Below are 12,615 nucleotides of genomic sequence, written 5' to 3' on the forward strand. Positions count from 1 at the left end.
GGTGTCTGCAAATGGACAGGGCAGAAACAGTGCTTCTCAGCCCAGCCTGGGAGCTCCTTTCTCCCCCGATTTGGCTCTCATCCCCGTACGTGGGACCCCCAGCGCTGTGCTGGCCAGACCGCAGCAGCAGTGTTTCCGTTGCATCTGAAGGCAAGTTCTCGGAACGAGGTGGACGCATGACGGATGGATGAGAAGCTCGCAGTGTGCCCTCCCGCGCTCCATGCCCCTCCCCAAGCCCCAGACCCGTCTGGGGGTGAATGTGGTGGGGGGTACCCCGCAGGCTGCTGATTCTGTCCCTTCCCTCTCGGGGGGTCGCTCGGGGTCAGAGAAGCCACGGATGAGTTGCGTGTCTGCAGGGCTGTGCTGTCTGTCTGCTCCTGGGTGACGCTTCTGTCTAGGCGCGTGAGTTGCACCCACCGCTGTTTGCTGGGATTTTCTGGTCCTGAAGGAACAGGCTGTGAGCACCGCGGTCAGGCTCACACCCCTGATTTCAGGTGGATGATGCTTGCGTGTCCGCACCCCCCGCCTCATGCATTCTGCTTGCTCCCACTGACTCCCCCCGACTCCTGGCCCCGCCTTACATGCCCACCCCCCTTCCCCAGCCCCCAGCACAGGCGCGGTGGAGCAGGGTCTCCCACAAACCACTGCAAGTGATGCCTGTTTTCTCTAGCAACCCATCTGCCGGAGTCCATCACTCCCTGTCCCCACACGCCGGCAGACAAGTCAGGTGGTTCTGCAGAGAGTCATCTCTGCGTCACCTCCTCCCAAACCCGCACCTGAAAGTCACTTTGCTGGCTGCTGAAGACACTGGAAAATTACAAGCCCTGGAGGGCTGGCTGGCTTTTTTTTTTTTTTTGCCTCAGCAGACCTTTGGGTTCTTTATCGGGTCTGGCAACACTTCTGAGTCGTTTCTCGGGGTGCTGCAAGGTCACAGAGCACCGGCAGGGCAGGGGTGTTAGAGGCAGGTGCTGTGACCCTCGGGTGACAGTGGGGGGCTCATTCGGGCCCCCCGGTGGATGGCAGGACGGGGGCGGAGCCCAGGACCAGGCCCCTTCAGCACCCTTCAGGGACCTGAAGGCCTGGGGTGCGTCTGGTGATGGGAGTCAGACGTGCCGGGCGCTTCCTGGGGGACGAGACTCTGCTGTCTGGCGCTGCTCCTCGGTCACAGGGGTCAGGATCTCTGCAGGCTGCTGGAGACCAGGAGGGAAGCCCCCGGCGTGGGGGCCAGGGGCACCGGAAGACTTGTTACAGGGAGGCCGGCACTTCATGAAGGGAGTCCCCTCTAGCTCTGCTGTTGCAGCTCCTGTTGCAGGACGTTGGGGTTCCTCCCACTGAGCCCCGAGGCCGGTGGAGCCCACCCATCGGCCAGCCCCCCTGGGGGAGGAGGAGCTGCAGGGCCCCTAAACTGGGCTGTGGATGCCCTTGTGGCCCCTGCAGCAGGGCCCTGACTGAGTGGCCCTCACCCCCCCAGCCCCGCCCTGTCTTCATCGTGCACTCGGTGGGTCTCCCGCCCCCAGTCCCGGCCGCCAGGCTGGCCCAGCCCCCTGCCGCGAAGCCTGGCTCCTCTGTGACCCCACCTCCGGCGCCACCTCCTTCACCCTTATTCTCATTCTCGCCGTCCCCCGGGGGTCTGATGCCCTCATTCTGTTTCCTCCGTGTGATTTCAGGTGTTCTGCCGGCCTTTCTGTCCCTGCGAGCTCTCAGAGCTGGTTTGTGGTCTACCCCAGATAATGACCAGTGAATGGGACTTGCGTTGTATGGTTATAGAGCTGTGCTGACTGCTATTTTAAAAGCAAATCCGGGGGAATTCATTAATAAAACGCATCCACAGTGTCCAAGGAGGACCCCAACGTCAGAGCCGTTCAGCCCCGGGTGCCCCTCCGCCCCCAGCGCTCTGATGAGCGGCACCGGGGCGGGGCCCTCTCTCGGCTTGTTCAGAAGGCTGGGTGGGAGACGGCAGATCCTACAGGACTCGTCCCCAGTCAGAGCTCCAGTTAACCCAGACTCCGTGACAGGGTGGGGGCGGGGGGAGCGCCCGGTGGAGGCTGGGCCCATCGCTGTTTCCATCTCGGTCTCCCTGAAGGGGGGCCGTTCTGAGCCTCTGCCGCAGGGAACACGGTCGCCTTCTTCTGTCAGAGTGAGGGGCCCGCCGGGCTCTGAGCACCGCCCCTCATACGGCGGTGCGCCGGGGGCCTGCGTGCGGGCCTGAGTCCTTGGCGTCTCCTGCTCGTTGATTTCCTGGGATTCAGGCTCTAGACAGTTACGTCCTCACTTGGTCCTGCTGGGTGCTCTCAGCTTCAGATGAATGGATCTCCTCTAGCTTTGGTTTTCTGATCCCCTTAAAGCAATAACCCACAACACAACAGTAAGTCAACTCAGAAAGGCCCTCATGAGCTCATCGTGCTCAAATTTGTGCAAAAAACGAGAGAGTGGATTTTAGGTGGTTCGCCTCTGTTGGGTCGGGCCTTGATTGACAGGGTTTGCTACACTGGGGTTTGCTGGTCAGCCCAGGCACGTCCGGAATGACGGTGCACCTGGATGTGGGGAGGCCTCCTCAGAGGTTGCAAGGAGGGAGATGCCCCTGGGGGCTCCCGGGTGTCCTCCCCCGTGCCTTCAGGTGTCTCTGCTTTGTCTGTTTCCTTAGAGGAGATCCTGAAGACCCACATCGCCCACTGGTGGTCTCCGGACGGTACGCGGCTCGCCTACGCCACCATCAATGACTCGCGGGTGCCGGTCATGGAGCTGCCCACCTACACCGGCTCCATCTACCCCACCTCGAAGCCCTACCACTACCCCAAGGTAGGCGGGAAGCCGCGCCGGGCCAGCCTCAGCATGTATGCACCGGCTCCCCGCCCCCTCGTGGAGCTTTGGCTCTCCCCCGTTGCAGTAAACAGAGGCGGGATTAATTATGTCCCATTACAGTGCATTAAATCCCCATCTTTGCGGAGTTGAATTTGTCGGCAGGTTTACTTTTTTTTAAAATAATGGAACTACCGTTAGTCATCTGTCTAAGCTTCATCGCAACCAAAATACATCACCTCCCTTGTGATTCCGTGGTGCCAAAAACTCACACTGCCCACGCTGCGGCACTCTGTCCTATGGTTCCTTTTTCAGGTTCTGGGGGTCAGAGGGTCCCCCCGTCTGCCCTCAGCCCCTTGGCTCTGGGCTGTTCTGTGCCTGGCCGTCTGCTGGCCTATACTGTTTCTAATTGCTCCCCAGACCAGTGTGCTGGCACAAAAAGCCAGCAGGACAGCAAGGCTGCAGGTGGGTGGCAGGGGATGAGGGCAGGGCGGCATGGATGGCCACACCTGGCTTTGTTAGCAAACCGCATCGTCCCAGTGTGGGGGAGGGCCTGCCGCCCACTCAGCTGGAGAGAGGCCAGGGCCCTGCCTGCCCCGCCTGGTGACAGGGTCCCCGAGTCCCCCAGGGCTGCCCCAGAAGGACTGTCCAGCCTCTGCCGACCAGCCCTGGGCCTGGCTCCCCAGCCACCAGAGGGCTCTGGGAGCTGACGCCTCCTGCCGTCCAGAGATACAGGACACACAGCCTGCAGTTTGCAGTGAGGGGGCGACGGTGCCCAAGCATGGGCCCCAGGGTCCCAGGGCAGAGGAAGGAAGCGCCAGGTGTATCAGTTAGCTCAGGCTCTGTAACAAGCACCACCGACCGTGCCGCTTAAACTGCGGACATTTGTGTCTCACGGTTCAGGAGGCTGGGAGCCAGAGATTGCCTAGAAACTGGACAGTTTCCCTGATGAACCCTTTCATTCCCCCCAACCTGGGAGTGATGGCATGACCTGAAACCTAGAGAAGTGCAGCCCCCTGATTTTACCGTGAACTCCGGGACAGGTCTGTGTAATTGGAATTATGACACCCCGTCTGGCTCAGGACTGGGGGTTCCTGTTTCAGCAGAAAGTCAGCATGTTCTGACCGACAGAATTCAGACTGGAGGCAGGAGCTGGTGGCCTGTCTGAGCCCCGCCCTGTGTGGGTCTGATTCCTTCCTCCCCTGACACCCCGTCTGCGGGGGCAGAGGAGCCAGGAGTTACGCCAGCACCCTAGTCGGCTCTGCCGGCCAGCACTTGTGCAGGGCGAGGAGAGAGGAGAGTGGCATCCCCCCCACCGCCCCGTCTACTGACACTCCCCCTGAAGGGCTTCGTCCTCCCCACGCTGAGCCTCTCGTGTCTCCCAGCAGACTCAGCGCCCAGGCCGGTCCAGGAGGGAGGCGGCTCTCTCACCCCTATTCCCTTTCTTCCCAGGCCGGCTGTGAAAACCCCACCATCTCCCTGCATGTCATTGGCCTGAATGGACCCACGCATGACCTGGAGATGACGCCGCCCGATGACCCGAGGATGAGGTTTGCATCCTTCCTTCAATTACGCAATGACAATAACAGTGAGATCCGTGTCCGCTTATGTGGCCTCTGTGGGTTCCGACTGCCAATTTAAACATAACCAAGGAAAAGGCACATTTTGTAAAGTTTTCCTAACTGCTTTATGGCTTGATATTCTGGGAAAGGAACACCCGTCAAAGCCTCTACGATGTCTTACCTCATGTCAGGTTCAGATCCTGCTCCCCAGAGGCTGGGCTTCAGGGCGGGCAGAGGGGATGTTCAACCACATGTGTCCAGTGGGGGTGAGGACTATGGGGGGCATCCCTCAGATGAACAGATGCACCTTTCCAAGAAAGTCCTGGTAATTGGACCTACCATGCATGGGATCCCGTTTTCAGAGCCTCACTTTAGAGCAGGGGTCCCCAGCCCCCAGGCTACAGAGCCGTACGGTTCCTGTAAGGAACCGGGATGCACAGCGGGAGGTGAGTGGCAGGCGATCGAGAGAACCTCTGTCTGCATTTGCAGCCGCCCTCCATCACTCATGACCACCTGAGCTCTGCCTCCCCAATGAACTCAGTAAATGTAGTGCACTTGAATCATTCCAAAACTATCCCCCGACTCCGTCCGTGGAAAAACTGTCTCCCGCGAAACTGGCCCCTGGTGCCAAAAGGGTTGGGGAGTGCTGCATTAGAGCATGACTGTCCTTTTCCAGGTCTAGGAAGCAAGTGGTAAGTCCTGTCTCAGTGAAGCCAAATCTCCCAGTTTGCTAACAACCATGTAGTTGGTGGAACATATTGACAACGGCAACCGTCCTGCTGTTAGAAAAGACTGGTTCAGGTGGACTTCATTTTTCAATCAAGAAAGCTGAGTAGAATCTGACTGAAGGGGTCTGGATTTCAGTTTCATCTTGTCCCAGAGTCCAAGTGGCCTGGGGACTGGTTATACTTCCAGAGTTTACTAATAGCAATGTTAAACCTCACTCTATTGAGAGTATTGATGGGAGACGCAAAAAGGGAAGGGGACTGGGCTGGCCCAGCTTTTACCCATTCACAGATTCTGCAAGCCTGTGCCCAGGCCCAGTTAAGCTGAGGATGATCCATCTGGAGGCTCAGCAAATACCCAGCCCACATTTTGCCGTAACGGTAGCCTGGGTCTTCCCTATTCAGTTACGGCGTTCTGCATTACTGGTAGCTTCTGGCAGCTTCCAGAAGGGCGGGTGCAGTGGCCTCAGCCACTCTGGCTCCTCCGCAGGCCAGGCTCAGGGCTGGACACACAGACGCTTGGAGCCGCCAGTCCGTAACGACGTGGGCTTCTCCTGTGGCGGCTTCATTGCTGTCCCTGGTAGAACCCATCTGCCCACAGCCGCTGCAGGAAACACTGAGGCTCTTTCAGCTCTCCCGTCTCCAGGGGTGTGTAAAATCACTGGCCCTTAGGAGGACAGACCCAGCCCAGGGCTCCCGCTGCCTGTCCATCCCAGCTGTCTGTCCCTCCCAGCCCTGCAGTGGCCGCCCCACTCATGCAGTGGGTCCCAAGGCCTCACTCTCGGACGGCCCCTCCTGGGTGATCGGGCCCTCGGCGTGTCCCGGGGTGGAATCAACTTGGGCGATGCTATGCTTGATGGGACCCACTCCAGTATTCTTGCCTGGAGAAGCCTCTGGACAGAGGAGCCTGGCGGGCTACAGTCCATGGGCTCACAGAGAGTCGGACATGACTGAAGTGGCTTAGCACGCATGCACACATTCTTGCCGGGATAGAAGAAACACTGCGATCGTTGCTTCATCTTCTCTCCTGAAGATCCGTGCGTTTCGCTGTCTTCCTCCAGCGCCATCCCTGTCAGGCCGCCTGGGGCCTGGTCCAGCACTCTCTCTGCATTAATATGGAAAGTCACCTGGAAAATTTAAGCCATCTGTTTGAGTTAATTGAAAATCTCGTTTAGTCCATTTGGTGATGCTGTTTCCGCAGGCTTGATTAGCTTCAAGGACAGTGAAAAATTAGCCTCCATCAGGGCTGCCGGGACGCGGGCCCCGGGTCCTCTGCTCCACCGTTTCCCCAAGCTCAACGCGGCGATGCTTTCCTGGCGCCCTGTAACCTGCGGTGTGTTAATGTCACACTTTCTCATCTCCTTCCCCTTCACAGTCTTGGGATTTTTCAAAGTGAGCGCAGATCTGTCAGAAATCACGCAGTAAATGTGAGCAGCCATTTAGCGAGCATTTATTATTTGCGTCCATTAGGCTGAGAATTTAGCGTGAATGAAATATGGAGGTTATTATGTGGAGGAGGGATTGGCCTTGAAGGAAGCATTACAAGCACGTGGAGGACTGCAGGCGTGAGAGGGGCTGTGCTGAGAGTGGGGCCTGGACGAGGAGCCCCCCGCCCACCGCCGCCCCCTGCCAAGTCTGAGGCATTCAGGGCCTGGGGACCCTTTGCGGTGGGGGCTGCCTTCTGCATCACAGAGACTTCAGGCACATCCCCGGCCCTCCCCACTGGATGCCAGCATGACCATCAAAGACGCCCCAGAACCAGACTGAGAACCACTGGTTCCGAGTGAAGGTTCAAAAGCTGCCGCCTGGGTCCAGATCCCGGTTCCGTGCTCCGGGGCAGGTTCCCCTTCTGCCTCATTCCAGTTCCTCATCTGAAAGACGGGGATGCATGTTAACAATGGAGGGTTCACTCTTGTGGGTGTCATGAGGATTAGTGCACACAGCACAGGCTGGTCCTCCGTCTCATGCCCGTGAATCCTGCCTGCCGGCCGTTGGCACTCAGCCCTGCCCTCAGAGCTTCAGGTCCATTTCTAACTGCCGGTCCAACATCTCCCCTTCAACTGGTCAGGTTGTGATTCTCAGAGAAGGTAAATGAGCAGGTGTCAGAGGTTTCATTCCACTCACTAATTAACCAGCGGGGCATTAGAACCAGTCCCAGGGACAGTTGAGAAGCTCAGTGTGTGTGGACAGTCTGACTAGAAATATAAGGACAAGCTTGAGGGTTACAGATTCCCCCAGGGCCCTGACTGTAACCTTGGGGCTCTCTGACCCACTGGACAGAAATCCACATGAGATGTCCACCCCGGCAGGGCTGCCCAGGCCATCGCAAGGCAAGCTGGGCATTGCACAAGAAGATTCTCAGCGACCTCACTTGCTCTTTGTGGGTTTCAGATAAATCCTCTAACTATCTCTAAATGATATCCTAAACTGGGCTTTCCCGGTGGCCCAGAAGTGAAGAATCTACCTCCAGTGCAGTAGACATGGGTTCAATCCCTGGGTTGAGAAGATCCCCTGGAGGAGAGCATGGCAACCCACTCCAGTATTCTTGCCTGGAGAATCCCATGGACAGAGGAGCCTGGTGGGCTACAGTCCAGGGGATCAGAAAGAGTCGGACACGGCTGAAGTGACTGAGCATGCACGCACGTGTGAAGCTCAAGCTCCAGTTCTGGGCTGGGCCTGGCACGTGGTACCAGCTGGGTTTGCTGAACGGGCAAATTAAGTTTAAAATTAGCCGATAAAGTCCTGTTTCAATAGGATCCTTGTATATATGGATTTCTTTGGTTGTCCTGGAAGCAAAACTTGAGAGATACTTGGCCCTTGCTGACGTTCTGCCATCTCAGTACAGGACGCTATAGAGGAGACCACCCTTTACCCGTCCTGGGCTTGCAGCTGGGACCCTCACAGCAAGACAGATTAGCAAGAGGGAAGCACAGCTTATTCACACGTGCCCTGCACATAGTGTGGGAAAACATCTCAACCCAAAGCAGCTCAAAGCACCGATCCACAAGTGCAGCTTTTATAGCATCGTCCACCGGGAGCAGCAAACTTGTAGAGAGTTACCAGGATGAGGAAGCAGGTTTAGGGTTCCCAGGGCGGCAGCTGCAGATGGTACATAAACCAGAGGGCCCCGTGGGGAAGATGGGCCTACAGGCTCCCTGGTGCCTCTCTGGGCCAGTGAGAGTCTGTCTCTGGGAAGAGGAAGCTATTTCCTGCCTTGAGGCCGAAACAGAGGAGCTTTGCTGGGTTTGCTCCTTCCTAATGGCCTTCAGCTCAAAATAATTGTCTTGTCAAAAAGGCATATTTGGGGGTGACCTAGTCTGGTTTCCTTCAACACTAGAGGCACTAAATCTAGAGAAGGTAAAAGGAAGACACTTATTTGTGGAGGGATGGAAAAAGGAAGGAAACCTATGTAATGCCCTCAACAATCTAGGCAAAGGTAGACAAACAAAGAAATACATAAGAGTCAAAAGTTAAGTACTGCAAGATAGGCATCAGTTCTGTTCAGAATTTTGCTGAAAGACTGAGAAATCCGGGGAGGAAGAGGGGTAGAAATAGGCAGGATTTGGCCACTCTGGGACACAGGCAGAGATATTCCAGATCCAGGAGGAGCGTGCAGGGCGGTTCCTGGGTCAGGCGTGGGCCCAGTCCGGTCGTGTGTTGTTTTCACACTTGTCCTTCCCTCTGCCCTTCTCTCAGGTGCCAGGGTGTGTGTCCCACAGACGTGGCTGTGTCCCCTGGGGCCTCACACAGCCCAGCCCTGTGCCCCCCTCTACTGTTCCACAGAGGCACGGCTGAGAACCCAGACGTTAAGGGCAGGGTCTGCAGCTTCCCTGGTGGCGCTAGTGGTAAAGAATGTGCCTGCCCATGCAGGAGACGCGGGAGACGCGGGTTCCATCCCTTGGTCGGGGAGATCCCCTGGAGAAGGGACTGGCACCCACTGCAGGATTCTTGTCTGGAGAATCCCATGGATGGAGGAGCCTAGCGGGCTACAGCCACGGGGTGGCAAAGAGTCGGACAGGACCGAGCACACAGCTGACTCCACACAGAGCCTGAAAGGTGCCCTGGGGCTCAAGCCAGGCAGGACCACCCGTCCCCCCGACACGGCCTCCACAGGGAGATGCGGAGAGTCCCCAAAGGCCAGGGGCCACTTCCTGCAGACGGGTCAGGGCCCTTCGAGAGGAGGAAGCAAACGTTTGTCAGCCGTCTCCTCTTCATCCCGCGCACTCCCCACCCTCTGCTGTGGCTCCTCCCCTGCAGAGTTCTCGGGCGGGGGCGGGGGAGGCTGACTTCCGGGGTCCCCAGACCTTGCCCTGGCAGGCACCTACTGCCTCCCGCATGCGCCAGGCGCTCTGGTGGGCCCATGACGGCCCCTCCATCAGGTGACCGGGGTCCAGGCGCCTTGGCAGCTCCGATTCAGTGGCCGCGTGCAGGGTGGCGGCGGGCACAGGTGGTGCGTGCTGGGGAGGGAGAGGCAGCCCCGCGCTCACAGAGCGAGAAAGGGGTCCATGGGAAAGGGGTCCCCACAGAGAACCGAGAACGGGGAGCGGGTGGGGCACTGGGCCCAGGGATGGGGCGCGCGTCCTGTTACTCCGGGCACAGCGATCTCCGCCTCTCCAGGAAGTGCGCGTGCGGCGGGCCCTAGGTTTCCGCGATTTCACGGAGAAGCCCGGCTGCGCTGATGAAACGAGCGCAGTTGGCTTTTGCCGGTTTCCTTTGCGGATCTGTTGAGCTGGGTGCTGAATGAAGACGTAGCAGGGCCCCAACAGGGTCATTCTGAACTGGCGTCGAACTGCGCCGATGGGTGCGGGTTTTCTCTCCTCCTGCAAACACTCCGTCAGCGCCATCCAGCCACCGGCCAGGGCGCCCGTCCTGCATCCGGTGGTCGCGGGGCTGATCACAGAGCCTGAGAAGGGAGGCTAGTGTCCCGTGCCGACGCCCTGGGCCAGGCGGGCTCTCCCCGGCCCCCACCTCTCGCTTCTGTTCTGTTTCTCTCCATTTGTTCACCTTACGGTCCCGCACCAAGACCTAGATCCGCCTGGCTGGGGGCTAGCCATCCTCGGTCAAGTGCAGGAGCTCTGGTTTACTTGTCCTTGGCCGTTTCACTCTCTGCCCCGTGCCCGGGCCCCACCCCTTAGGCCTTTAAAGCGCCAAAAATGTGCTTTGATCAGCCATCTTCCCACGTCAGTGCTGGGAAGACGTCCGGAGGTGTGCGTGCTCGCCTTAGGTACATGGCGCTGGGATATATAGATATGGAGGCGCACGTGCAGACGTGTGTCGCCGGCGTGGGGGCCTGCCTCTCTTTCCTCTCGGTGCTCTGTAAAGGCCTAGCACACGGGTGTCTGTGTGCGGCTCACCGCTTCCAGCTGTGCACCTTCCCGGAGGCTGGCACTCTCAGGGGCCCCTCTGCCTCCGCCTCCAGGCTCCTGCACCCTCTCCACCCATGATGCACCCCCTTCCAACCTCAAGAGGAAAGGTCGCTTCCTGCTGCCCAGTCGGTAGGAAGTGTGGGCTGCCTGGGAGACTGGCACACTGGATCCGGAGCAAGCCTTTATTCAGGATCCGGGGCAAGACAGAGGTCATCAGAGCAACGGAAACGTCACAGAAAAACAGGGCCTTCCTTCCTGAGGACCTGAGCACCGCCCCCCACCCCCCATCAACAATTAACGACCACCTCCTCCCTTGTGGCTCAGCTGGTAAAGAATCCGCCCTCAATGGAGGAGACCTGGGTTCGATCCCTGGGTTGGGAAGAACCCCTGGAGAAGAGAGTCTGCCCACTCCAGTATTCCGGCCTGGAGAATTCCATGGACTGTATAGTCCATGGGGTCGCAAAGAGTCCTACCGACTGAGTGACTTTCACTTTCACTTTTCTTTCTAGTTTCACCACCACCCCCACCATCAACACCCCACCAGGACCTCCAGCTCTGCCATCACCATTATCACCTCTGTCTCCTCCACCAACACCTCCACTTTCCCATCAACACCAACCACCACCTCTACCACCATCATCACCATCACCTGACTTGCCGGTGGTTCTTTTTTAATTAGGGGTAGAACTGAGGCTGGAACACAAGATCCCTGACACCTGACCCACTGCGCGTGTCCTTGTTCCGGAGCTTTCACATCCGCCGTGTTTCACTGGGCGCCTGACCTCTCGTGGCTCACAGAGGGCCTTTTCTGTAACCCTCCCCTTCCTGGATTTCTCCACTGGGGGTGTGGCCCGCGTTGGGTGGTTTTTAAACCTCCTCAGGTGACTTGGAAGTGTGAGCGAGGCAGCAAGGCCCTTCTTGGGAGCCGTAGTTTTTCACCTGGAACGGAAGGTCCGTGTCTTTTTCTATTTTTTTTTTTAATAACTTCGTTTTTTTATTTTGGCCGTGCTGGGTCTTCGTTGCTGCACAGGCTTTCTCCGGTTGTCGCGAGTTGTGACGCACAGGCTTCTCACTGCGGTGGCTTCTCTTGTTGCAGAGCACGGACTCTAGGCACAGGGGCTTCAGGAGCTGCAGCATGTCAGCTCAGTAGGCACGGTTCCCAGGCTCAGGAATCCTAGTGCCCGGGCTTAGTTGCTCCAAGTTGCACGTGCGATCTTCCCGGACCTGGGGTCGAACCCATGTCCCCTGCATTGGCAAGTGGATTCTTTACCGCTGAGCTACCAGGAAAGCCCTGTGTCATTTTCAAATCAAAGATGCTGTCCCCCACCTCCATCCCTGAACCTGCCATCCCACTAACATATTTCTAATCTTTTGTCTTTATATGAATGACTGTGGGAAGATATGTGTTTTATCGGAATTTGATTTCCAAATTTATTCGAAGGCATTTGGGAAATGAATTAGAAATGCATAATGCTCTCTAATGCCCACAGAGTTAGACTTTACTCCGTTTCTACCTCATGTATTAAGTAGTGAACTGGCTACCAAAACATTCACATGACTTCATCTCAGGGAGCTGTTCAAGGGGCTTGGCTCAGCTGGACAGCTGTTGCGTTTGTGGTATCAGATCAGGATGTGCTTTTTGTTATCCATGAGGGCAAGAAGCTCTTCATGGTGACTGCAGAAATATGGAAGGTCCAGTCTGGAGAAATGCCACTTCTTTATTCCACTGATCCTTTGCAAAAGGGGTTCTCAACGTTACTGTTGATCACAGGTTTCTAGGTTCTCATCCATCAAAATGTCTCGTGCTTTAAAATCCTGGGAATCTGGTCATGGATGTCCAGAAAGAAACTTCTGGTGAAGAACACGTGTTCTCAATTATTGTGGTTTGTGTTTAAAGGGAGGCAAAATCATTCTGAAGACCACGTCCCTAGATATGCAGGGACTGAGTCGTGTTTGGCAGACTTAAGCAGAGCAGGAGGCTAGCCCGTGTTTTCGTCATCTTAGCAAGCCAGCCCTGCAGTGCGGCCAGCCCCTCAGATGGAAAGGTAAGGTCACGTGGTCTCTTCCTATGTTGAAAGTGAAATTCTGGGGCCTCCCTGGTGGCTGTGTGGTAGAGAATCCGCCTGCCAGTGCAGGGGACACAGGTTTGATGCCTGGTCCGAG

The 12,615-nt window shown here is 57.3% G+C and overlaps 1 protein-coding gene across 7 annotated transcripts in view; it reads left to right on the top strand.

Annotated features, from left to right (window-relative positions):
- The window catches only part of DPP6 (dipeptidyl peptidase like 6), a 1,045,929-nt gene that overhangs the window by 950,849 nt on the left and 82,465 nt on the right, over positions 1 to 12,615 (top strand). For all 7 annotated transcript variants that reach the window (XR_006334937.1, XM_043872438.1, XM_043872440.1 and 4 more), the window contains exons 9-10: positions 2,645 to 2,799; positions 4,252 to 4,349. Coding sequence is in view for 6 of the 7 variants with exons in the window: in XM_043872438.1 (XP_043728373.1) it covers positions 2,645 to 2,799; positions 4,252 to 4,349 (253 nt within the window). In the remaining variant the exon portion in view is untranslated. The remainder of the gene's footprint in view (positions 1 to 2,644; positions 2,800 to 4,251; positions 4,350 to 12,615) is intronic.

This window comes from Cervus elaphus, chromosome 18 (genome assembly GCF_910594005.1).
Source record: "Cervus elaphus chromosome 18, mCerEla1.1, whole genome shotgun sequence".
Taxonomy (NCBI): domain Eukaryota; kingdom Metazoa; phylum Chordata; class Mammalia; order Artiodactyla; family Cervidae; genus Cervus; species Cervus elaphus.